Here is a 25115-nt window from a genome sequence, read left to right as displayed (position 1 = left end):
ATTGCTGCATGGTCACCAACACATAAACAGATATCATATCGAGATAGAAAGACTCAGGTGACTCAAAATATCATGTGTGCATGTTCTTTTGACATGATGTTCACATTTGTATATACGGGCTGGGAAGGTACCGCCCATGACTCAAGGGTGTTTATGGATGCCTTAAATAGACCAGAATCTGGGTTTCCACGTCTGGAAGAAGGGAAGAATATTGAGATTTATATATATATGTGTGTGTGTGTGTGTGTGGATTTTAGGTTATGTTTTATTGTTTTTATATTTTAGGATATTAATACGTTGTGGATTCTGGATACATAAATATGAAATGGTTTTTGACACCATATAGAGGTGAGAGATATCATTTACGTGATTATAGAGGATCAAGTCGAGCACCTAGAGGTCCCCAAGAATTGTTTAATTATAGACATTCATCATTGCGTAATGTAATTGAGTGATGCTTTAATATTTTAAAAGCGCGATTTTCAATTTTAAGGGATATGCGTAATTATAATTTACGTAAGCAACGTCTAATTCCAATTGCATGTTGCGCTTTACATAACTTTATTCAACGAGAAAATGCAAGTGATAGGTTATTTGGGGACTTTGATGTGTAAGATTTGGTTACCAACGAAGAAGGAGACACTAGTAGGCTACTTACTAATATTGATTAATCTCTAGCAAGTGTCATCGAGATGAGTGCTACAAGAGATAGAATTGCAGCTTCTATGTGGCATGATTACATACGTAATGTATAATGTCTATCATGTATTTTTTTTATAATTTTTTTGTTTAAATCATGTGTTGTAATATATATCTTAATTATGATGTAAAAACAATGACAATGTAATTTTTTTTAATTAATGTTAATTCTAAAATTTTATCATGTAAATTTTTTTTAATAATTTTGTTTTAAATTATTATGTTGTATTTGTGTATGTATTAGCTAAATAATTATTTTATAACTATAAATATGATGTAAATGCTTAATAGTAAAAACTGTTTTTGAAAAAAGTATTATTGAACGCATATTCTCTGTTTTTATCATTTTCAACTGTGTCTACAGAACGCATATTAATGTTTTCAGTTTTAAAATACAGGATACATAAAATGATACCGGACGCATACTTTAGGGATGACAATGGGGTGGGGAGGCCTACCCCATTCCCCACTCCGTTAGAAATTTTTGACTCCATTCCCCACTTTATTCCCCAATAAATTTAGTGGGGTGGGGATGGAGAATCCCCATGTGAGGAATGATTTCCCCATTCCCACCCCATTCTCCATTTATCTATTTTATAATATGTATAAATATATTATTTTAGTAAGTTAAAAATTAGAGACTTAAAATAAAATCATCATCATATTATAAAGTATTTAAATTCTTTTAAAAAAATATCTAAAAGTTTGAAACAATATCTTAAAATGATATTAAAAGTGAAAAATATTTAAAGAGCGTAGCACCTTAAAAGAAAAAAAAAAATATAACAATGTTTCAGAGTTGAAAAATATTATAAGATTTTCTTTCATTCATATCTTGTTTATATTGCATAAAAATTAAAAAAAAAATTATTAATTGACATTATAATTGATAAAATAAAATTTATTAAATAAGAATTAAAAACATATTTATATATAATGGGGATTGGGGTGGGGAGTACAAAACCAAACTCCACCCCATTAAGAATTTAGAGATTATTTTCCCTCATTCCTAAAAAATTATTCAAAATTTTCTCCATTTGGGGTGGGGCTCCAAACCCGTGGAGGGTTTTGCCATCCCTAACATACTTAAATTCAAAATACAGAAACTGCAAAACACCATTTTTATTTTTATTTTTATTTTTATTTTTAAAAAATACAAATTCAAAAATAATACTAAACGGGCCCTTAATTTCTCCAGTTATTCGTGTTTTGAGTTGGAGATGCATTTTTAGTTCTTTGCTTTGAGATGAAATTGGGCAGTCCATGTGGTGTTGTATGATTGAGTCCAGTCAAATGGAAGAACCATGTACTCTATATACATAATGTTGGTTCGTAGTTCTGAACATTTCAGCTCTAATCATGAAAGCAACTTACGAAACCTTCCAGTTCTACTGTCGCCCCCATCCTTTTGCTGTCTTAATGACATACGTTTAAGCTAACCCTTCCGGCTATGTGGTTCGGCGAATTTTGCCGATTGTTTTAAATTCCACTGGTACCTCTCTATTTCTGGGATAGTCCCAACTGGTACTTTGCTCTTAAGGTCTAGCTGGGCATAACACTAGCACCGTTCACCAAAAGGCCGGATTGCCATGACCATTACCATCACCACAACTCAAATGAACTATCTGATCCCTTCCTTGCTAAAGAGTTACAACCTTAGGCACTAAAAGTCCCAACAGTTAGGTTATACCACAAAAATTTGCCAGAATCACCGGCTTCCCACAGAGTTAATTCTTGGTGTTGTGGAAATGATGTAAAACACACATCCTCGAAATTGCAGACTTACCATTGTTGGTTTACAACCCTTAAATTCAACAAAAAGCTATGTTCCTATACACTTACACCAAAATGCTATGCCCCTATACTCCTAGAAAATACATATTCCCAAATATTTGGCTGAAGGGGAGAACCAAGAGAAAATTTAAACAGCCGTTTGAATTGAATTAGTATGGATGTTAGTTCACAAAATAAATGGTTTTGAGAACCTTCCAAGATACATTTGTGTAGTAAGTTACATGTTCAGCTGAGCTATAAATTTTGAGAGTGACTTTCCAATTGCTATGGATCACTAAGAATTACCCTGCCTGCTTCAGCTTGCTGTTAATCTTCTCCACACCATTTTCCCACAGTGTAACAGGATCAAGCTTGCCAGGATATAGAGCAGAGGAATCCCAACGACACAACCACCAGATGCAAAATTTACCAATGTCTGAGGAAAATAACAAAAGGTAAAAGAAACAAAAGATTTAAAAAAGAGACAAGAAAGTTGGTAAAGATCATTCAAGCACATTGCTAGCCCAAAAAAAAAAAAATATCAATTCATTAAAAATCATAAATTAGTCACATTTTATTGGGCATTTTTGAAGCAAACAAAACAACGAAGAACTAAGTCAAATGTCCAAAGAATGCGGTGCTTTTCTACGAATTAATAAAGCGATTTATAGTATAGTGAATAGCGTGTACTGGATCAACTCCAGCGATTAAAAGATAGATTTCATGATTCCTTCCTACTAACACCACAAAGCAATCAAAATCACACAACTGCCAATAATTTCCCTCTAAAATATGCAGAAAACAGAACACATAATCGTTCAAAATGAGCATGCATGACATAGCACATTCAACCAAACAAACACAACTAAGGCAGTTTCAGGACTCAATTGGCAATTTTTGAGGACAATGAGAAATAAAATTCTCAATAATGAAAACTTTTGAGATAGAAGGCAAAAACATCTAGCAAATGCAGACTTTACCACCATTCCGGCCACAAGATGAACAACAGGAACAAAATACTGGTCCGTTGTATTCCCTTCAGCATACCCATTAAATGCAATGACCATTGAGAAAGTGTGAATTGTAACAAATGCAAGAGCAATGATTGCTGCAATAGTAAGGCCAAAAATAGTTAGGAAAAATGGAAAAGAAAAAAAAAATTGAAATATTTTTCAGCTAATATCAATTCCAAGTGAATAATAACAACAGAAAACTATGCTACAATTACATAAGTCGACATTCACCGACAAACAATACAGTCAGAGACACTGTATTTGTGTACAAGCAACTAATAAGAATTGCATGACTCACCAGAAATAAGAAAAAAGGGCATCTGGGGGCATCTGTCAACATAAAATGTAGCTGGACCAAATGCTGGAGTTAACAGGCTAAGACAAAAAAACACAGCATGGGCCACACCATGGCCTAATCCACCAGCTGCAAAAATTTTCAAATTGACATCAGCACGAAAATGAGATTATCAGGAAAATGTGGAATAAATCAGTGAATATGATATTCAACTTGTCCTCTTTAGAACCGACATAGCTGTGGGTGGTGGCAGTGGAATGATAGTTATAATATGACATGTTTCACATATATATAACATGTCAAAGAAAAAGAGCAAGGTTCCAAACTTTGATTTAACCAGAATAACGGAGGATCATATGTGACACGGTGCAATCGTGAATATTCAACATGACCTGAGGATTGGAAGACAGCATTACCAGAAAGAAGCCTAACTAAAAATCATACTCAACAAATCGATGCATTTGAATATATCAATCACTAAGGTCAACCTAATGTTCTTTTAAGTGAGACCAACTAAGTACAGTTTTGTTTCAATAGGACATCATATTTCTTTTACATTGAAACTCATATATGAAATAATGAGTAATTGGGGTCACTAACAGTGTTAATTCTTACGCTAAAGAATGTATGAGATTTAACAATTCTGACTTTGGACAACAAACATAGCTCAACAATACCTAATGTTTGCTACATCATGGTGGCTTTTTCAACTATAAAGAAAGAATATAAATGCAGCCAATCTCACTGCTAGGTTAAAGAAGGAGATAAATAAGACTTGAATATCATCTGACAATGGCAGTGAAAAATTATTTTATGGTTAAATCAAACAGAAGATATAGGAAACATGGCAATCTTGGTGGCAAAAGGGATTCAACAGCCTCTTCAAAGCTCACCAAGAGCAATTTGCATCTTATCAGTCAGAAATAAGCGTGGTTTTCCAACTCTGTCAGCAAAAGCATCCAACGTGTCTTCTAACCTCCTACATTAAGTATGAAAGAAAGAGATGTTAACAAAACTAAATACCAGTGAGATGCTATGCAGGTTCCCCATTGTCCACTGAATTTTGAAAACAAGGTACCACCTAAATAAAATAAAAGGATGTAGGAGGATGGAGATGGGGAGAGGGTTTGAAAAAAATTCGAAACAGTGAATATTCAATGCACCCAAAGAGTTGAGGAATATGACAATGAATCCTTTGACAGCCCATCAACAAAGTTGTTAATCAATAGCTTGCAAGAGAACATTCTGAGGAAAAGAATTGAACTACTCAGGCATGGGAAAAGAGCAGAAGATATTGCAAGGACAACACTGTAAAACATGGAGAATGATTCTGAAAGGACATATCAGTTTGCTCATAGCAGAACCATGAAAAAAGAAAAAAGTAATAATAATAATAAAAAGAGAGAGCAAGACAAAGAAAAAGCTCCACCGAATGGCACCATTGAGATCTGAGCAGTACCATAATTTGATGATTTAGAATGATATTGATGCTATAAGTAGGTTGAATTGAGTTTGCTATTCAAGTTTTTGTATGAAATACAAAGGTATCAAGCAAATAATACAAAGAAGAAAAGACGACAAATGACTAAAGTCTGTAACAAATCTCAAGTAGAAGACTTTTGATAGTTTCTAAAAACTAACAGTAAGTAACATATGAAATTGCAAACTGAATTTTAAGATGCATAGATAACAGCTTACTTGTAAACTTTCCAGAAAAGAACACGAAGCCCTTCTTGGAATCCGACAGATGAAATTATAAGTAGTGCAAATGGCCACCAGGTGGTTGATTTTAGAGGAAGAAAAGCCCTCCATATCCCCGACAGCACAATCAGACTTATAAGCCATAACAATGTACTGCATTCACAAATTCATAAATCCATCACAGAACTCATACATTAATCAAATTACGCCCAAATTTTAGTTTCTGAGTCCAGCTGCCATTTGTCTGTCAGTTGATTGAGAATAATTAACTTATAAATCCTAAAATAAACAAATAACAGCCACAAATTGACCATAAACAAATACTAATATTCACTTATTTACACAACACTGTTAGATTACTCATTAGTCAAGTAAATTATCTTAAGTCACTAACAAACAATGAGAGGTTTAGATATTCAAAGTTGAAAACTTTCTTTGCTTTTCTCGGGAAAACGGCAGAGAGAGAAAATTGAAAAAGAGGATAGACAATACCTAGAAAGGACAGTGAGGATCAAGAAAGGCTTTTTGGAGATGACGGCGACGAATAGAGAAAGAGACGGCCCCAGCGCTATCAACGCGTACCCGATCCCTGCCGCTACTGTCATTTCTCAATTTTCTTTCCGCCTTTCCTTTTTTCTTTTCCCCGGTACCCAAGCAACCTCCTCAGCTCTCTGGGGCTTTTGAAAATTTTGGCAATTTCAAGCCCTTTCTGCAGAATTTACTTTTAGAATTTTGTACAGTGGAAGTGTTCTATTCTTTGTGCAAACCATAGGGCTATTTTTGTAATTATAGCTGATCTGGTACAAAGAATACTAACGATAATATTATTTAAATTTTAATTAAAAAAAAAGAAACAAAATAACATCGCGATCAAAGGAGAAAGAGAGAGGGTTCGGTACTAGCGAGAACAACAAAAATGGAATCAGACGAAGGGGACGAGCAGCAGCAGGAGGCGGAGAGATTGCCACTGAGTCAAAGACCCGAGTGGTCTGACGTCACTCCAATACCACAAGACGATGGCCCGAATCCAGTGGTCCCGATCGCATACAAACCAGAATTCAGCGAAACCATGAGCTACTTCCGCGCCGTCTATTACTCCAACGAGCGATCGTCTCGCTCCTTTCAACTCACCAAAGAAGCCATCTGCCTTAACCCCGGCAACTACACTGTAATCCTTCATCTCCGATTTCATAAATTTCAATAATTCTTGGAAATATATATATATATATATATATATATATTTTAAGTTGGAGTGTTTTGTGTGTTAAAGTTTTGATTTTTATTCCATAAAGAACAAAATTAGATTTTTTTTTTCAATTTTCTCGCTCTGTTTTGAAGGTATGGCATTTCAGGCGCCAAATAATTGAGACGCTTCATGCCGACCTGCAAGATGAACTGGCTTTTGTTGGCCGCATTGCCAAGAGTAACTCCAAAAATTATCAGTTATGGTGAGGCACTGTGCAATTCATTTCCAGCTCTTTTGTTTGTAGTTGTTCTTACTAAATTCAAGTTAGATTGATATGTATTAAATAAAAATGAAATAAATTGTTTGAGAATGAATTGAAAAATTAACTTTAGTTACCTGAACGTACTTACGTTTTTTGTTCGGTAAAACGTGTATGTGTTTGCCTGGCTTCTTTATATCTCTACAAATGTGCTTCTGAACTGCTACTTTGGTTGTGCATCCATCTTTACTGGGAATTACTATCCTGGTTTTGATCATGAAATTCTGTGAAACTACCCAATTTGGGTGAAGTGATGTGGGTCTAAGTACTGGAAATGTGTTTCGTAAGCTTTCTTCGGTGCATCTCTGTGCTCTTGTTAACATGCTTTATCCATTCTAGATCTTGAAGTTTTTTCCTTTGATATTAGACTCTTACAGCTCCTTTTGGAAGGCTTTTCCTTCAATCAATATTCTTGCAAATTTAATGATTGTAGTCATTGTATCTGGATTTAGTTTTGACTTAATTATTTTTAATCCATCCTTAGTTACAAGGTGAGGAGTGCCTTAGATATATGGGGTTAACGAGAAAGTTGCTTCGTAATTTGTTTTTGTACTGAACTAGTAGGTCTTAGAGGTCAAAAGAGCATTTTATAGACCCAATTTCAGATCAGCCTTGATTTCTGGAGATGGAAACTACCAAGTTTGGAAAACGCCAATTGCATGCGACTAGTTTTGATGAATCTCCATGTTAAGTCTCAGATTGATTACAATCTTTGACTCAAACGTGCGGGACTGCTGTGTGGTGGATCCTGCCTTTTTATAAGGGTGGGGTTGAGTGAGACGCTTGAATGAGTTAATCTTGTTTCTTCCATATGCTTTTTCTTCTAAAGAATGCAGGGTCTTTTGTGTCCGCATCTCACCTTTGTCGCTGGTATGCCCGTCATAGGTTGAAACTTTTGTGCTGAACTTGATTTCGAAGTCCTAAATGCATCAAACAAGGGCTTGCTAGTTGGAAACCGGTAGGGCAGGCTAATGTTGTTCTCAATGCTTGCAATGGATGATAATAAAAAACTAATTTATGCATGTTTTGTCAGTTTTCTATTGAAGTTATGAGCATAACATTGTTACTTGTGGTAGGCTGGCTTAGGGTAGCACTATAATTAATCCTCTGATGTAGCGGTGTTGCTCTGCTCACAGCACCCTGGAGAGCTTCAAGCAAATTGTAATATGTCTTAGTCATTCTCGTTGATCAAGAGAACATTTAGGAAACAGAGTTATTGTTGTTGAAAAGGATTTTCCACTGGAGCAGAAGATGGTGAAATAAAGTTATTGTAATATGCCTTGTTATATGGCATATCATTTATGGGCTGAGGAAAATAATTTTATCTGCTCAATTTTTTCTAGTTTTAGAAGTTTCATGAGTTTTATTTATCTCATTTTCATCTGGTATCTTTTCATATCCATTATAATGGTGAGTGTTTTTTCAGGCATCATAGAAGGTGGGTTGCTGAGAAATTGGGAACTGGTGCAGTGAACAAGGAACTTCAGTTCACCAAGAAGATGCTTTCTCTTGATGCTAAAAATTATCATGCCTGGTCCCATAGGCAGGTTTGTGCTTTCCTTTCACTTATTTTAAAAACAACATGTATATGATGCTATGCCCTCTATTTTTTCTCTTTTGAGCATTCGAATCTAATGGCTAATCTCTCTTTAGTTAATTGTGTAGTTTGAACATCATTGACTTAGCACTTCTTATATCTGACAAAAAGTATTGAGTTAAAGGGTTATTTTTTTCATTTTGCAGTGGGTACTTCAGGCATTAGGAGGGTGGGAAGATGAGCTTGACTATTGTCAGATGCTCCTTGGAGAAGATATATTTAATAATTCTGCATGGAATCAGGTATTAATTTCTTAGAGAAATCTGCTCTTTGGATCTAAACACAGTATGGATGTGTTTCTGAGGATTCATTTGATAACAAAAAGCACTTTGTGCAAAATCACTTGGCGCTGTTTCCTGGTTAACTACCTGATGGATGTTCTCTATTTCTATCTGCACTTTTTAATATGAACTAAATACTCGAAAATTGGTCTAGAAAGAGCTTCTGGCTACCTGGCAGCTCTTTTGCCAGCGCCAATGGCACCCCTAAACTTACCTTGAAGTGGCAGACTTGTAATTCATGTATGTGGTATGCAAAAAACTGTAGTTCCCATTTTACCTTCTGTATCAGAAACTGGAAGTGAGATGGGCACTCTAATTAACTTGCACCTGTTCTCTATGTATCTCAAATCTGCTGGAAAAGTTTGGCCTTTTTTTCAAATTTAAAAAATACTTGCTACTTTATATTTGGGGCACATCATCAGTTAAAATTAATTCTTATGTTGCTTAGGACCAATGGATCTTGAAGTTAGCGAGCAAGTACTAAGATTACTTCTACAAAGTCTGATAATATATATCCTCTTTGGTCTTTGTTAACTCAATTTTGATTACTTGCTTCATTGATTTGCTTGCAAAAACTCGCCATGATAATCAAAATTTAATTATCTTCGTCTTTGTGTTTGTAACAGAGATACTTTGTAGTAACCAGATCTCCCTTACTTGGAGGCCTAATAGCAATGAGAGATTCTGAAGTTAATTTTACCATTGAAGCAATTTTGGGTAACCCCGAGAATGAGAGTCCTTGGAGATACCTTCGAGGCCTTTACAAAGATGACACCGAGTCTTGGATTAATGATCCTAGGATGTCCTCGGTGTGTTTGAAAGTTTTGAGTACCAAAAGCAACTATGTTTTTGCTCTGAGCACACTTTTAGATCTTATTTGCCATGGTTTTTGGCCAAGTGAAGAGTTCAGAGAAGCAATAAATGCTTTGAATACTCCAGACTCAGGACCACTGGATTCGGACTTGGGGAGGGCTATTTGTCGAGTTTTAGAGTGTGTTGATCCACTAAGATGTAACTATTGGTTGTGGCGCAAGAGCAAGCTTCCTCTGACTGTCTCGAGTCAATAAGAGATCGGATGTTGTCCAGTTTAGGTCATGCTGATGGATGCATGGTCAAACCTACATCCTTTTCACATGCAGAAGACTGTTTGTTCGATCTTGGCTAATTTATTTTAATCAAAGGGAGCATCCAATAGCTAGTTGAGTGATTTCTTTGAGTGAGCAGCGCCATTTGTCGTAGAGCTCCAGATGTTGTACCAATAACATGTTCCCCTTGGCTGTATCATAGAGTGGAATCTACTGGAGGAATTGATGGATCCCATGATTCTGGTGAGGACTCCAGTTTACGTAATATTTCTGTTGTACAAGAAAACATATTTGCATCGAAACTAGAATTATATGAATCTGATTTGTATGATGTAATGTTTGCCGGGAGCACTCTGCTTTTCACCTATTGATGGATAATTGCTGCTACTATCGAGAGATGCTATATTTACCTCTCTAATTTCCTTAATGAACTCGATTCTAATTGTTTCTTGACTGTGTGAAAAGCTTAAGAAACTAAATATACACAATTTGTGTACTTTGTGTTGATGATTCATGCTACACTTCTCAAATGATATGATATATGCTTTTGACGGTCTTTTTGTTTTTTCATTCATTTTGTATCTGAAGTTTGTCCCACATCTTGGATACTATGTCATTATATAGCTTTTATCTTAAATCTTGGATACAGTGATATAGTATTCACTCAGGATTGTTAATTGATGATTAATTGATTAGGTAATGTGATAAGTGATATGAAGGTCTTGATATTGTGTCGAATCACTCTGCTGCCATGGTTGCTCTTTTGATACTCTTATTGCCTAATGCAGGGTGTTGATTACCTTCTCATCCATACTATATTCCAATTGTTTATTTTAGGAGGTTGATTAACACGCACTGTTTAGTACACTAGATATAGCATGGGATTGAATATGGAAGGGGACTTTTGGGGTTAATCTTTTTCTTGTAACAAAAACCAACTCTTGACAATTTGAAGAAATGAAAGCAATTTTGCTGAACGGTTGGTAATGTTTAGAGCAGTTGATCATTTGACAGAAACAATGAAAGTTTTGAAGACAAGTAAACACAATACAAACCAATACAATATAATCCAATGCAATAAAATACATCCTGATACCATAGGATATAACATAATGTATTACAGCCCCAAACGCACCCAAAGGGAAAAATTAGAGGGTAAAATGTTCTTCCTAGAATAGCCAAGTTCAAACCAAGTATCTACCTCTTACCAGACTTCTTCGACTTAGACGATGAAGTTGAGCTCTCCTTGAATGCAGATGGGCAGTACTCACTCACAGTGCACATTCCACAGCGAGGTCTAAGAGGAGTACATATTGTTTGGCCGAATCCCACCTATTTAAAGTGCAAATTCCAGTCAATAAATTTCAGCTGTACAAAGGAATTTTCCGGTTTGTAATACAGATTGATATGATTGCTTATTATAAAAAGCAAGCGACTTAATCACGAACTTGAAGCAAAGATATCCCAGAAAGCTTTAGTTTTAAGCTTAATCAGAATCCAGCGGATTAAGATGACTCAAAGCTTAATCATGAACTTGAAGCAAAGATATCCCAGAAAGCTTTAGTTTTAGGGGGGAAAACATTCAGAATTTAGTAAGTTACTACGAACTAGAATATGTGAACATGTTAAATATTCATAGTGTCAGAGACTAAATGTGTATATAACAAATTCAATATATATATATATATATATAAATTTCAATCATACAATGGTGCATTTGGTAAATCAATGAGCTACACGTACCAAAAGAGGGTTAATGCGAACCCATTCTTCCTTTGGAAGCCAACGTTGCAGCGCCTCTCTTGTTTGCTCTGGAGATGAAGTTTTCTACAGACAAACAAGAAAATTTGAAAGTGAGCAATGCAACTTGCTTAATACTGACATAAACAACTCACGAAGAAAACTGATGCATTCATAAGCTGGACCTAAGTTTTTTATACATGAATAACATAATCAGTATTGGCTACTACAGAGCTAATAATACTTAGTGTAGATCTCATGAGTGCAAAAATGTGTCCCAGCCTTGGAAATCAGTTCTGCTCAAGACAGATGAAATCTCTAAATTAAAATATGCAGAATGATGCAATCATTGGGGTATCAGATGGAGTTACCTGTTTTGTGCCTGGCTGAGTTACCCATCCAAGGCGATTGCATATGCGGTGCACATGAGTATCTACGCATATTCCTTGAACATTGAACCATCCAAGAGTCATGACCTAAAGAATCACAAAACCAAAGAACTTTTGTGAAACTAACGTTTGAAAGGAGATTTAAGTTTCAAGCTAATAGTAACTAATCCTACCATATTAGCCATCTTAGGACCTATCCCTGGAAGTGCGAGCAACTCGTCCAATGAGCTAGGTATGTCCCCATCATACTTTGTGAGACAAATTTTGGCAATTTTCTTCATATTACTAGCCTTTCTTGTATAAAATGCAACCTGTTGAAATGAGCAACAGTAGAGTTCATAACCTGATAATGTAAACTATAACATTAAACAAAAGACAGAAAACATGTTAGGGAAAACAAAAAATTAGTGGAAAAAACTAGTATATTAAAATTGTAAAAATATTAAACCCCTGGCAGACTAAGGCTTTGCTCTCAAAGTATATGACAGTTCAGATAAGGAAAATTTGACAGCCTTTTTTCAATTGGATTCTGAGAAATATACCGGGTAAATCAAGTCCTTGATGGTTGCCTCATCTGCTTTATCAATGGCTTCAGCAGTATGCAGACCATTTTGAAGGAGACGCTGTAATGCTCCTGCACTCCCAAAAGCAATTCAATGAGGAAAATCAGTATTAAAAGCATGAAAGATAACTGTGAATATATGATTTAGAATGCCTTGCAATGATATTCTCCCAGTAAACGCGAACAATAAAAAATGAATAAACATAGGTGGAATCACTTGCCATCAGCAACCTTATCCTTGGTTAAACTCGATAGAAGAGCAGATAACAGCACTGCAAACCTTCTCTCCTGGTAAGATAAAAAGGAAAATTAAATTCAGCTGTGCTGAGGCCCTGCATTTTATAGAATGTACTAAGACAAGGCACTGGCTTTTTAGAATCTACCAAAAAGTATATATATATATGAATGTAGTATGGGATAACAACTTGATATAATTCATGTAATACTTGTAAAGGCAGTGTTGTAATATGCAGTGTGTGTGTATTTCTCAATTTTCATAGGCAAGCGGTTAGTTGATTGCTCTTCTGATGCATTACTTTGCTTATCTATATTAGTTTTCCAATTGCGGATGAATTTCTATATTCTTTATTTTATAGATATTTACATATATGATGACTCTACCTTAGGAGGAAGAGAACTGTCGGTTTCATCAACACCCAAAGAGTATACTGGTTCTAAAGTCTTCATTTTACGAATTCCCTCAAGAACTTTTTCCCAATTGGCTGGTGGTTCACCTATAAAACATTTAGTGCATTGTTTAGACTTCAGGCATAAACACAATCAAAACATTATCTAACCAGAAATTTGGCACCAAAAGACGAGCTAACAGGGTGTAATTTCCTCGACATTTTATCAAAACTGGAATGCAAAAAGGTGATACCATCTCAAATGAGACTGGCCTTCGCCTATGCAGAACATCATCAAGTATTGATCTTATTTGTATGAATGTCTTAAGACAGATACAAAGAGCAAAGAAATACTATCAGCAGATAACTTACTGGAAACGACAGATCCATTAGCCTTATTGTAAGCTAACTCTTCTATGTCAGGTAGTCCAGATGGCTGTACATCAAAGAGAAAAGAAAAATGATTGTGCCATCAACTATTCTTTATGATTAGCACTCAAACTTTTACAGTGAAAGTAAGTTTCAAATATCAGTGGGGTATTATTACACATCAATCACCAATAACATAGAAACAGGACACGGTATTGTTTGAGTAGACACTATCGCTTTTGGGATTCAAATTCATCCAACGTGGTTTTAGATTGAGATTGACCACATTAAAAGGTATTATGTTCAAATTCAACACTCTATTACTAAGTAAATTACTATGCAAACAAACAAGTCCATTGCATAAACTTGACCATGCACGTGAGTGGGTACATTGGAGTTTTAGATGCTATGCCGAGTATTTCCTATCAATTTACTCTTTTCTCATGTCATTTTCCCCAGCTAAAAATGAGTAACTGTTAAATACTTTTTAAAAAATTTACTCAGTTTAGCAGCCAGAAACAAAACTTCTTAAAAAAAAAAAAAAAAAAAAACAACGGAAAACAAGATCACATTAAAATAAATTGAAAAAAAAAAAGAAAAAAGAAAAAAGGGTGTTTACTTTATGTTCAAAGGGTAGTACATTTTTCGTCTCTTCTTTCGATATCTTCAAAGCATTATTTTTCTGCCTCTTTCTCCCCGCAGAAACACGAGGCTCTACGCAGAAATGCCATTACAGAAAAATGAAATTAGTTATTTTTTTAAATAAAGAAATATTTAAATAAATGGAATAATAAATTACATTCCAATAATTAATTGAGAGATTAGTTTGACTGTTAATATCTGACCTGGGGCTGGGTTTGGTGGTGACGTGGACAAATCAGCGCCCGGTTGAACTTGACCTTGCTGAAGAATGCTTTTTTTAGTAAAAGATCTTGTAATTTGCATTCTTAGCAGAGTACGATACATCCAGGTTTCTATTTTTGGAAAGATCCGTGTTTTAACACCGGCCCGTATCTTACATTTTGAAATAACTGTTGCGAGTGAACGTGGAATCAACACCACACCACATATCGAACACCACACATTTGTCTTCCAAGTTTTTTTTTTTTTTTTTTTTTTTTTTTTAAAGGCAATGCATGCAGACATTTCTCCAAAAAGTCAACTGCCCAAACCCAAGTTTAACGACGTGTCCAAGCGCCGTCCATGCATGCACGCGCGTCGAGTGAGTCGTACGTTACGACTTACGATCATATTTGCTAATTCATTATTCTGTAATCTTTAACAGCAGTTGGTCACTTGACAGAAACAGAAAAGTTTTGAAGACCAATAATATCCTTCTATCACACTCCGCAAGCATTTGATACAAGTTTGCAAAACGAGACCATTGACCTTGAAATGATATTACACCAATTCCCTATGACCAAAATACACAAGGAAGCCATCTATCAAATGTATATTGCTCAATAACCCTACTGTGTTAATTTGGAGGGTAAAATGAGCAGCAAAGCTATTTCTGAGCGGACTTCTTCGACTTAGATGATGGACTGGAGCTCTCCTTGAATGCGGAAGGGCAGAGCTCGCTCACACTGCACATCCCGCAGCGAGGTCTGATTGGGGTACATATTGTTTGTCCAAATCCCACCTATTTAAAGTGCATATTCCAGTCAATGAATTCCATCTGTAACAAGGAATTTGCGTGTTTGCAATATAGATTGCTACGATGGCATAAAGCATAATATCAGAAGAAAGAAACTGTTATGCATTTTCTGAAATCGAGATGGAAGCTATATCTCAAATAACGTAAATATCTCTGAGAAAGCTTTAGTTTCGGCAAAGCCATCCCAATATATTATCAATTAAGATATGTAAACATGACAAATTCATAATCAAAGTGTACAATGGGCTACACGTACCAAGAGAGGGTTAATGGGAACCCATTCCTCCTTCGGAAGCCAAAGTTGCAGCACTTCTCTTGTTTGCTCTGGGGATGAAGTTTTCTAGCAACAAACAAGAAAATTTTAAAGCAAGCAAAGGCTATGATGTGGTAAAAGTGCATACATAAAGGAAAGAAGATTAATGAGGATAGGAACAAGATAGTTGTAATAAAAAAATGATTATTTACAGCCACCAGAAGGCAAATAACAATTATCTTTCTATTGTGAAGATAGGATTTGAGTTCAAAAAGTAACTGGAACATGTATACATATACTGGTATAGGATTTCTTCACAATTCGAACTTTGAAATCTTGGAAGAAGGATTATAAAATTGCAAAAGCACTAGTAATATGGATCACATAATTCCAGAAAAATTTTCTCAGCTTCGTACATCATCAGTTCTGTTCAAGATAGGTGAAATAGACAAAAATGCTTACTCTGATAAATTCTATTTTACAGTCAAAACATTTCACTTTGTTTTGAGGAAATTTCTCAAAACGAGGATCAGAATTTTCAACAGCAGAAGTATCTTATTAAATATGCAGAATGATGCCATCATCGGGGGTATAAGATGGAGTTACCTGTTTTCTGCCTGGCTGAGATACCCATCCAAGGCGATTGCATATGCGATGCACATGAGTATCTACACATATCCCCTGAACATTGTTCCATCCAACATTCATGACCTAAAGCACCACAAACCAGAAGAACTTCTGTTAAACTAACTTTTGAAAGGAAAATAAGTAAGCTGTTATTCCTTTTTTTTTTTTTTTTTTTGCCCCCCTGAAAAGATATAAGTTGATATTGTGATTCAAGCGAAATGTAACCAACCCTACCAAATGAGCCATCTTAGGGCCTATCCCTGGAAGCAAAAGCAACTCGTCCAATGAGCTAGGTATGTCCCCATCATACTTTGTGAGACAAATTTGAGCAATTTTCTTCATATTACTAGCCTTTCTTGTATAAAATCCAACCTGTTGAAAGAGAGCAACAGTAAAAATTCATGAACAGATGCTGTAAACTGACATAAAAAAGGCAAGGAAAAAAGTATTAGCCAAAGAAAAAAAAAAAAAAGACATAAGAATTAAGCCTCTGGCATTCAAAGTCATGCTTATCTTTCTCGTAGAATTTGACATAAGCCAGACAAGGAAACTTTTAAAGCCTTTTTTCAGTTGGGTTCTTAGAAATATACCGGGTAAATCAAATCCTTCATGGTTGCTTCATCTGCTTTATCAATGGCTTCAGCAGTAAGCAGACCATTTTGAAGGAGACGCTGTATTGCTCCTGCACTCCCCAAAAGGATTTCAATGAGGAAAGCCAGTATTAAAAGCATTAAAGAGATGTGAATACAGGATTTAGAATGCCTTATGCTTTTCTCCCATTCATTCTTTCACAGTCATGATTACTGCCTAAACAACTCCAAGCATACTAACTCCATATAGGAAAATCAAGAAATGCTTGCCACATATAGATCATTTTCAATCAAAAAAAGAGGAAACAATAGTGAATGTCTTGCCATGAGTAACATTATCCTTTGTTTGACTTGATAGAAGTGAAGATATTAACACCGCAAACCTTCTCTCCTGGCAAGATAAAAAAAAAAAGTTAATTCAGCTATGCAGAGGCTCTTCCATATATATAATGTGTAACAACAAAGCAAAGACTAATTAGAATCTACCAAAAGCTATACAAGAATGCAGAATAAGATAACAATTTGACATGGTTCATGAAATACTAGTAAAGGCAGTGCTGTAATATGTATGATTAACATATCTTGAGACTTTCTCGATTTCCATATGGACCACCCCAAGCAGTTAGTTGAGTGCTCTTCTGATACGTTTTAGCTTTATTAGTTAGGTAGGTGGTCCAATTGCAAAGGACTTTTATTCTTTATTTTTTATATTTATTACATATGTAAGATGATTGTACCCTAGGAGGAAGAGAACTGCCAGCTTTCTCACATCCCATAGAGTCTACTGGTGCATCCTCTGAAGTCCTCATTTTGCGAATTCCCTCAAGAACTCTTTCCCAATTGGCAGGTGGTTCACCTAAAAAATATTAAGTGCATTAATTAGATTTCTAAGGTAAACACCCGTCAAAACAATATTAAACCAGACAGGCTATCACTATTTCTTAAAAGACTAGAACAAGTTTTTACTGAAAAAACTTGTTGTTGCTCCCCTAATCCTGTAAGGGACTAAGCGCGATTGTCACCAAAAACAAACAAATTGTGGTTAATAATAACCCAAGGCTAACTGGTATCAAAACCATGTTGTGGGGAAAAGGGGGGAAAAACATCAAGTAAACTGAAGAGATCATAATTTGAAGATTACCCACAAAATTATTTAGTATGCACCAACATAAGACTCCAACTTAGTAATTTGGATGCTACTACTTGGAACTCTCTCCATAGCCAGTGTTAGGACAAAATTTGCAAGTATACACATCTTCATTTACCTCTCACTCCATTCAGAGAGGCAACTTCAGTTCCCACAACAGGCGTATCTTGGGTGGATTTCAATTTTCCTGCAAAACAACTTCTATGAGAAAAACTTCAAGTTTAAACCACAATAAAGTGTATGGGTATGCATATATATTCATGGATGGTTATGCCTCTGTGTGGGTAAGTCCCATTTCTGAGTCAAACATATGCTAACTTAGCTCTCAACCAAAAAGCACTAATCAGAGAGTGTGCAATAATACCATCTAAGCACTAAAGCAGCCCCCTCCATGAGCAAGATTAAATTCAGACCAGATTCAATTAATAAGGTTGTCATATAAACCAACTAATGATACAATTTTAGGCACCACCCACCCCAAAAGTTTAGGCAAACAACTAAGGGCCAACAGTAATATTTAAGTCCTAGCAGGCTTAATGTCATCCCAGAGTCTAGAGGATAAAGTCAGAAATTAAATTTCGTTGTACGATGTTAAAAGAATGTCAAAGGTAAAGATTCCCAAAAAGTATTATTAGCACGTTCATGCACCTAATAAAAAGGCTTCATCTGGCTGTTGCTTTAGATACAGCATTTTTCAATTGTGTACGTGTGATCATAACAGTGAAATAATGAAGTTCTATCTTTATTTTTCCATCATATATTTATTAAAACAAGACAAAACCTGAAAATAGGTGGCAAGCTCATCTAAACTTGGCAAAAAGAAGTGACCACCTTTAAACAAAAACTAAAAGCATAAAACATGAAGAGACAGAGAGAGCGAGTTTATAGACGTAGAACCAAGAGAACAATGTCTTCTAAATCAATTTTCAGAATATCGGTTTATATTTCCTTCCTCGCAAATGCCCTACTATTACATTACAAAAGCACCAAATAAGAAAATAGGAATGATCTTAGTCTATGCAGAACAATAGAACATGATCAAGCATTGGTCTTATTTGTATAAGTATCTCAAGATGCATACAATGTGCAAAAAAAGTACTATCACCAGATTTCTTACTTGAAAGGGCAGATCCCTTAGCCTCTATGTATGCAAACTCTTCAATGTCAGGTAGGCCACATGACTGTATATCAAAAAGTTAAAAAAAAATGATTGTGACATCAACTATTATTTATGATTAGCACCCAAAATTCTTCAATTAAATGAAATTTCAAGTATCAATGAAGTGTTACACATTAATCACCAATACCACTTGGGATAGGGTTTGGCCCACGGCCCAATTGGTCTCATGTGACCTTCAGCAAGGTCAAACTATTGGGAAGGATTCCTAACCATGACCACCCAGGGCCGCCCACATGAACTATCAACATGATAAGAAGTTCTAAGGAGAACTAAACACATCTCTGTCAAACTAAACATGAATAGGAGAAAAGGATAAAATCCAACACATTTGTTTTCTAGGGAAAAATGAAAGAGAAAGGATCATTGTTCCATTTTCTGGTGTGCTATCTTGAGTTGTTCGCTTATAGTACCTTCACCAGAGGAAAGTTTATTTATACTATAGCTTCCGTGCGACCACTGCCGTTGGAGAATTTAGAAAATATTTGTGATTGCTGAATTCAAGAATATCTTCCTATATGCTGCATAACTAAATTAATCAAATAAAAGTTCAGAAATTTTCTGACAAATGACCTGCCAAATCTCAAGCCTAAATCTTATGAGTAGGGCTTGGTTTTTTCATTTGGGTTTGTCTCGCACCATGAGCAATATGAGAAAAGTTTAAATGTAACCGAGCAAGGCCAGGCTATTATAGGCACAGCCAAACCAAGGTCATGCACACCCCTGGAAATCTAGCAATAGGATTTGATCACAAAAAATGATGACGGTGTACCTGTATTGAATCATTTGTACTCTCAAGAAAACGAAAATCTAAACCAAGACACTTTAGCGTAATACACTAGTTCATATTTGAATGAGCAAAAGGATTCAGTAACTGACTCAAAATAAGGGTTTGCTAATTTTAGATGTAAAATACCACCTACATAGCCAATGAATAATTACTTTATATGCACGACTTACAAAATTCTATAATTAGTATGGAAACTAGACAGGAAGTTTGACCAGTATACCCAACAAGAGCTTAATATACTGATACATAATAGCCTAACAGCTTAAGCTTTTGGGGTCAATGCTTAACAATATGGTAATTGTGTTCAAATTCCGCATGCTATTAAGTAAATTAGAAAGCAAACAACTGCATTAAATAAATTTGACCATATACTTGAGCGGTACATTGGAGTTTTTGATGTTATGCGGACTCTTTCCTATCTCTAATAATTTATACTATGCTCAAGCTTGAACAAGCATTCACTAAATCATACAAGTTATAATACGAGACAAGATCACACTAAAAATTGATAAAAATAAAACGGGTACTTAGTATTTACTTTGTGTTCAATGGGTGCTTCATTTTTGGGATCTTCTTTTGATATTTGCAGAGCATTTTTCTGCCTCTTTCTCCTCACAAAAACACGAAGCTCTGCACAAAAATGTCATAAAAATAATTTTGAAATAGAAATTATATTGTGGATAATTAAACGATTAATTGGGTTAAAATAAAATCTGACCTGGGTTTGGCGGTGACGTGGAGAAATCAGCATTGGGTTGAAGAAGGCGTTTGGAATAAAATCTTGAATTTGGCATTTTTAGTAGAATATGAGACATCTGGGTTTTGGTTTTGGTTTTTGAGGGACTAAAAAGAAGAAAGCTAAAACGTCCTGCGCGCATTTATATTGAGGTGAATTACATTTAGCTCCTTAATGTTTAATAAAATTATAAATACTGTTCGAACTTTTTGTTTTCTATACATATTCTAATAAAACCAATAATTCAATCATAAAATCAATGATACAACAACTTGGGATTAGTTGATTTCACATTTCACAAGTTTAACCGTTAAAATTACAATTAATTTAAACTCATATATGTTTACCAAAACACAATTATAATTTTACAATAATTAAAACTTTTAATGGAATCTTTTTCATATGGTTTTGTTAGAACTCATATTCAATGTATGTAATAATGCTGCATTTACTTTTTGGATTGGAGTGAGAATCCTTGGATTAGGAGTGTGGAGTGGGAGTGGGAGTAGGGTGTTTACTTAGACTAAATGAAAGTATGGATTGTCAATCAGAATCCTAATTATTTGTTTACTTAGCCTTGGATTAGGAGTAAATTGTTTTAAATTATAATTTTATCCTTATGTACAGAATTATAATTTGTAATTAAAAAATTAATAAAAAATATATTTGGAAAATAAAATAAATATTTTATTATATTTATAAATTAATAATAATTACTAATATTCTTAATTATGTAAATCATAATTTTTTATTAATTTAAATTTAAATTATGTGAATAAAAATTATTAATAATAGCAACACAAATGAAATATTATTATTGATAATATAGTACAAAATTAATTTTTTTTAGAATAAAATATTTATTATTATTAATTAAATAAATAATTAATATTTATTAAAATTAATGTTTAATATTATTAATTTAAATATAATATTTATTTATTTTTATTTTATTAAATTTAATAAAATAAATATGATATAATTATTATTTTTAATAAATATGATATTATTATTATTTTTAATAAATATGATATTATTATTATTTTTAATAAATATGATATTATTATTATTTTTAATAAATATGATATTATTATTTTTTTTAATAAATATGATATTATTATTATTTTTAATAAATATGATATTATTATTATTTTTAATAAATATGATATTATTTATTTTATTAAATATTATTTATTTATTTATTTTTATAAGGATAAAATGGGAAGAGGGGGGAGTGGATTCCCACTCCCACCTCCCCCCATGGTAGAGGTAGCAAAAATACCCGCTCGGTCCAGACCTGGACCGTACCCGGGTGTTGCCGGCCGGGTAATACCCGGCTCGGGTATTAAGCCGGGTCGGTCTTGGACATCACTTGATAAACCCGGAACCCAGATTTTATTAAAAAAATTATAAAATATATATTATTTTAAATATTTTATATTTATTTGACTTATTTATTATACATATATAAAGTTTTAAACACTTGAAATTTATATTTTCATGTCAAATTTTATTGAAATAAATTTAAAACTTATAAAATTACCAAAAAATATATACACATAAAATATTAAAAAATATAAAATCCGGGTACTCGGATTAAAACCCGGCCCGGACCCGGACCCGGACCGGTTGCATCCGGGCAGGGTCCGGTCATGGCAATACCCGGACCCGGCCTGGGGTTTTGCCATCTCTACCCCATGGGAGTGGAAATCCCACTCCCCACTCCAAAATTGGATGGGACCCACGGCTTCCCACTCTCATTCCTCCCTTTTTTAAGGTAAGTAAACACTGGAGTGGAAGGAATCCACACTCCACACTCCACACTCCCACTCCAGAAAGTAAACACTGCCTTAAGTGTTTAAAAAGTGTTGTTTTAAGGTCGATACATGATCTCTTATGTTTTACAGTAATTAGAGCTTTTAATGAATGTTTTTCATTGCCTTTGTCAAAGTTCATGTTCAATATACTTAACCAAGTGTTTAAAAACTATTGTTTTAAGGTCGAAACTTATTCTCATACTGTTTTGTCGGGATTGAGGTTTCATAAGTCTAGTTCTTGATAAGAACAAATATTGATTAATTGATTAGTTTCATAACCAAAGTTATTTTTGTTGTTTGTTATTTAAATTGATAGTATGGGAACTTTGAAATTATGGACCCAATTAATTATTTGGCATATAATCATGATAATAATCATACACTTTTTGTAATTTATAATTATACTCATAATTTACTAGTCCAATTCAATTTGTTATTCTCTTGTATTATTTAAAAAGCACTTCGCCAAACTCTAGGAGGCTTAACAATTAAATTATTGATTATATAATTTATTAATAAACTTTTAACAGAATTTGATATTAGGGAGTGTAGCTATGTTGGATATGCTCTTAATTTTGAGCAAATTTTGTTGTTGTTGTTGTTCTTATTATTATTATTATTATTTTGAAATCAAATTGCACGTTATTTAAAAAAAAAATTGCCGCATTAGTAATTAACATGTGTAAGGGCTTGATTGCTTTTTACTTTTTGGTAAACACCTCACAACTCACACTATGACTTAAAAGTTAATATGTGATTTTATCACGCAATTTATTTGATGAAATATTTATAATTCATTTACTATTTAAATCAAATTTAAGTCTCATTTATCCAATAAAATTAATTTTTATTTCATAATTATAAATTTTATTTTAGAGCATTGTGGCGTAAAAGCCACGATACCTTATTATCAAATAAGACTTTAATATAGTTTTGTCAAAATTTATGCTTAATATATTGAATAAGTGTTTAGAATTATGGGTTATTTTTAGGGACCTCCCTTGAGATTTAGTGTATTAACACTTACATAGAATGTATTCATGTAATTACAGACACCTCCCCTACCGTTAGTTGCCGGTTAGCTTGACTGTTAGTGGACCGTTAAAATTACTAAAATGCCCTTTCTGCCAAGATAATAAATTATTAAATAAAGCTTTGGGAACTGATGGGTAATAAAATTCCCTCTAGAATCACAGAATATAAAAAAAGATCAAATAGATCACAAAATATCAAAAAAGACCAAATTAGCCATCTATCTCCTCTCTGATGTAAACAACACATTAAGCTCAAATCTCCCTCAATATCATAGCAAAAGCTGAAGCTGCAAAGCTAGCAACATTCACAGGTCTCTTTTAGGCTGAAAACTAGATGATAAACGTCATTTTCTTGCCAAAATGGTTGCATTCAAGCTAAAGCGGAACCAACATGCACCTGATGCATGATTGTTTAGCTGATAATTATCCATTGATAAATCAAGCAATAGATGAAAGGCCGTATCTCACATCAGGGCAAAGATTAATGAAAGATTGAAATTGCCGGAATGCTTAAATAATGCAAAACAACCAATCAATTTAACCCATAAACTTATAATTAAATCAACCAACACTGGGAGTACCAGATTGGGCGCAGCCAAATTAAAAAAGAGAAACCTTCATAGAACTCAGCAAAACTAAAATAAGCTTGAGAGCACTGAGATGTGTGATTTTGAGGGGATTTGTAAGCATTTGTAAGCATTTGAAAAGAAATTATAGTGGTAAAACGAAGAGAACCCATCTTGTATGCAATGGCTTAAGACCAAATCAAATGTTTTGGCTAGCAAATAAATTTACAACCAATGGAAAACTAAGAATTAAAAATCTGAGAGAGCAGAAAATGAAAACCAATACATCAGCTAGCACAATTAAACCAATACACCCAATGAGGGCACATAGAGATGATTATGAGTGTCAAGAGACCATTAAGTTCCAAACTCCCTTAGGAAGTGTAATATAAATGCCTTTCTGATCCTGTATTGGCAGTGAGGCACCATCAACGGAGGCTAACAAGATGGCAGTGGCAGGATCTAATGAGATTGAAAGTGGCCACAAGTGCAGGTTGAAGAAACCGTGCGTTCGTGGCTGTTGAGATGTTATTGAGGTCGGGCTGCAAGGGGGTTGGTTGAGGGTGATGGACTGCAACGATGTAGAACCATCACCGTCAGCAGAAGTTGTGGCAGTGGTATGCGGCATGACAAGCCGCGAGCAAGCGTTTTAAGAGCCGTGTGCAATTGAGTTTTGGGATGTCAGAGGTTCCGACATGATATCAGGATGGCTCAAGGGTGATGGTGGCGGCTGCTGCGTGACATCGGCGATGGCCAAAGGGGCAGCGGCGGGGTGAGGGTTGTTGTGAGCCAAAGCCATGTACTTGGGTTAATGTGTGTTGTGGACGCGGTTGATTCAAAGGCTGCCTTTACTAACACTAAATCACTTTTTTAATTATCCAAACACTTGATAAAAAACACTTTATTAATTTTTATTCATTCGAAAAGGTACTTTTTTACAATTAACCCCATCAAATGTTCAAAAAGTCAATAAAAAAATAAATAATTTCTTTTCGTTGACGAGTGTCTTTTGCTATAAGTAGTCACAAGCTTAGAAAATAAATCCAACTTTTTTAGATTACGAAAACTTTGTATGTGTGGAGTTTT

At 34.5% G+C, this 25115-nt stretch overlaps 4 protein-coding genes across 10 annotated transcripts; 1 reads left to right on the top strand and 3 right to left on the bottom strand.

The window, feature by feature from the left end:
- Window positions 1–2614: 2614 nt before the first annotated feature.
- On the bottom strand, window positions 2615–6126 carry LOC102617940 (gamma-secretase subunit APH1-like). 2 transcript variants are annotated; one of them, XM_006494111.4, is made up of 6 exons: window positions 5974–6126; window positions 5479–5634; window positions 4674–4759; window positions 3784–3909; window positions 3453–3580; window positions 2615–2908 (listed from the first exon to the last, which is right to left on the bottom strand). In XM_006494111.4, exons 1-6 carry the CDS (start codon window positions 6084–6086, stop codon window positions 2789–2791), a joined length of 729 nt encoding a protein of 242 aa, XP_006494174.2. In that variant the 5' UTR covers window positions 6087–6126; the 3' UTR covers window positions 2615–2788. The 2 variants fall into 2 exon arrangements, with proteins under 2 accessions (XP_006494174.2, XP_052292432.1); XM_052436472.1 differs by lacking the exon at window positions 3453–3580.
- A 257-nt stretch (window positions 6127–6383) lies between these two features.
- On the top strand, window positions 6384–10456 carry LOC102617661 (protein farnesyltransferase/geranylgeranyltransferase type-1 subunit alpha). Its single transcript, XM_006494110.4, has 5 exons — window positions 6384–6649; window positions 6820–6929; window positions 8413–8533; window positions 8730–8825; window positions 9491–10456. Exons 1-5 carry the CDS (start codon window positions 6398–6400, stop codon window positions 9929–9931), a joined length of 1020 nt encoding a protein of 339 aa, XP_006494173.2. The 5' UTR covers window positions 6384–6397; the 3' UTR covers window positions 9932–10456.
- Window positions 10029–14790, bottom strand: LOC102616863 (endonuclease III homolog 1, chloroplastic-like). Of its 4 annotated transcripts, none has more exons than XM_006494107.4 (10): window positions 14481–14790; window positions 14255–14349; window positions 13639–13702; window positions 13262–13374; window positions 12862–12928; window positions 12621–12712; window positions 12252–12389; window positions 12061–12165; window positions 11693–11776; window positions 10029–11281 (listed from the first exon to the last, which is right to left on the bottom strand). In XM_006494107.4, the coding sequence occupies exons 1-10, from the start codon at window positions 14779–14781 to the stop codon at window positions 11147–11149; spliced, it is 1194 nt and encodes a 397-aa protein (XP_006494170.2). In that variant the 5' UTR covers window positions 14782–14790; the 3' UTR covers window positions 10029–11146. The 4 variants fall into 4 exon arrangements, with proteins under 4 accessions (XP_006494170.2, XP_006494171.2, XP_052292429.1 ...); XM_006494108.4 differs by having other exon boundaries at window positions 14276–14349; XM_052436469.1 differs by lacking the exon at window positions 13262–13374.
- Window positions 14791–14937: 147 nt separating this feature from the next.
- On the bottom strand, window positions 14938–20724 carry LOC102617365 (endonuclease III homolog 1, chloroplastic-like). 3 transcript variants are annotated; one of them, XM_015525974.3, is made up of 11 exons: window positions 20595–20724; window positions 20415–20506; window positions 19027–19090; window positions 18028–18096; window positions 17500–17618; window positions 17087–17153; window positions 16763–16854; window positions 16407–16544; window positions 16152–16256; window positions 15549–15632; window positions 14938–15277 (listed from the first exon to the last, which is right to left on the bottom strand). In XM_015525974.3, exons 1-11 carry the CDS (start codon window positions 20689–20691, stop codon window positions 15143–15145), a joined length of 1062 nt encoding a protein of 353 aa, XP_015381460.2. In that variant the 5' UTR covers window positions 20692–20724; the 3' UTR covers window positions 14938–15142. The 3 variants fall into 3 exon arrangements, with proteins under 3 accessions (XP_015381460.2, XP_052292431.1, XP_052292430.1); XM_052436471.1 differs by having other exon boundaries at window positions 15183–15313; XM_052436470.1 differs by having other exon boundaries at window positions 15204–15350.
- Between the last annotated feature and the right edge of the window lie 4391 nt (window positions 20725–25115).

This window comes from Citrus sinensis, chromosome 3 (genome assembly GCF_022201045.2).
Source record: "Citrus sinensis cultivar Valencia sweet orange chromosome 3, DVS_A1.0, whole genome shotgun sequence".
Taxonomy (NCBI): Eukaryota; Viridiplantae; Streptophyta; class Magnoliopsida; order Sapindales; family Rutaceae; genus Citrus; species Citrus sinensis.
The sequence above is the reverse complement of the archived record's forward strand: the minus strand, read 5'-3'. Positions and strand labels throughout refer to the sequence as shown.

Bases quoted from the DNA above. Each gene is read 5' to 3' on its own strand.
- LOC102616863 (XM_006494107.4), bottom strand. From the start codon at position 14,781: ATGTCTGCATGCATTGCCTTTAAAAAAAAAAAAAAAAAAAAAAAAAAA. The intron at 12,390-12,620 runs GTATATTTCTCA...TCATTTCAACAG, and splicing joins TCAAGGACTTGATTTACCCG to GTTGCATTTTATACAAGAAA. The intron at 11,282-11,692 runs GTACGTGTAGCT...CACTTTAAATAG, and splicing joins TTCGCATTAACCCTCTTTTG to GTGGGATTCGGCCAAACAAT.
- LOC102617661 (XM_006494110.4), top strand. From the start codon at position 6,398: ATGGAATCAGACGAAGGGGACGAGCAGCAGCAGGAGGCGGAGAGATTG. The intron at 6,930-8,412 runs GTGAGGCACTGT...GTGTTTTTTCAG, and splicing joins TCCAAAAATTATCAGTTATG to GCATCATAGAAGGTGGGTTG. The intron at 8,534-8,729 runs GTTTGTGCTTTC...TTCATTTTGCAG, and splicing joins ATGCCTGGTCCCATAGGCAG to TGGGTACTTCAGGCATTAGG.
- LOC102617365 (XM_015525974.3), bottom strand. From the start codon at position 20,691: ATGTCTCATATTCTACTAAAAATGCCAAATTCAAGATTTTATTCCAAA. The intron at 18,097-19,026 runs GTAAGAAATCTG...GTTGTTTTGCAG, and splicing joins TAAGGGATCTGCCCTTTCAA to GAAAATTGAAATCCACCCAA. The intron at 15,633-16,151 runs GTAACTCCATCT...GTTTGTTGCTAG, and splicing joins CTCAGCCAGGCAGAAAACAG to AAAACTTCATCCCCAGAGCA.
- LOC102617940 (XM_006494111.4), bottom strand. From the start codon at position 6,086: ATGACAGTAGCGGCAGGGATCGGGTACGCGTTGATAGCGCTGGGGCCG. The intron at 3,910-4,673 runs GTGAGCTTTGAA...AAATTTTTGCAG, and splicing joins TAAGATGCAAATTGCTCTTG to CTGGTGGATTAGGCCATGGT. The intron at 2,909-3,452 runs GTAAAGTCTGCA...TATTTTCCTCAG, and splicing joins ATCTTGTGGCCGGAATGGTG to ACATTGGTAAATTTTGCATC.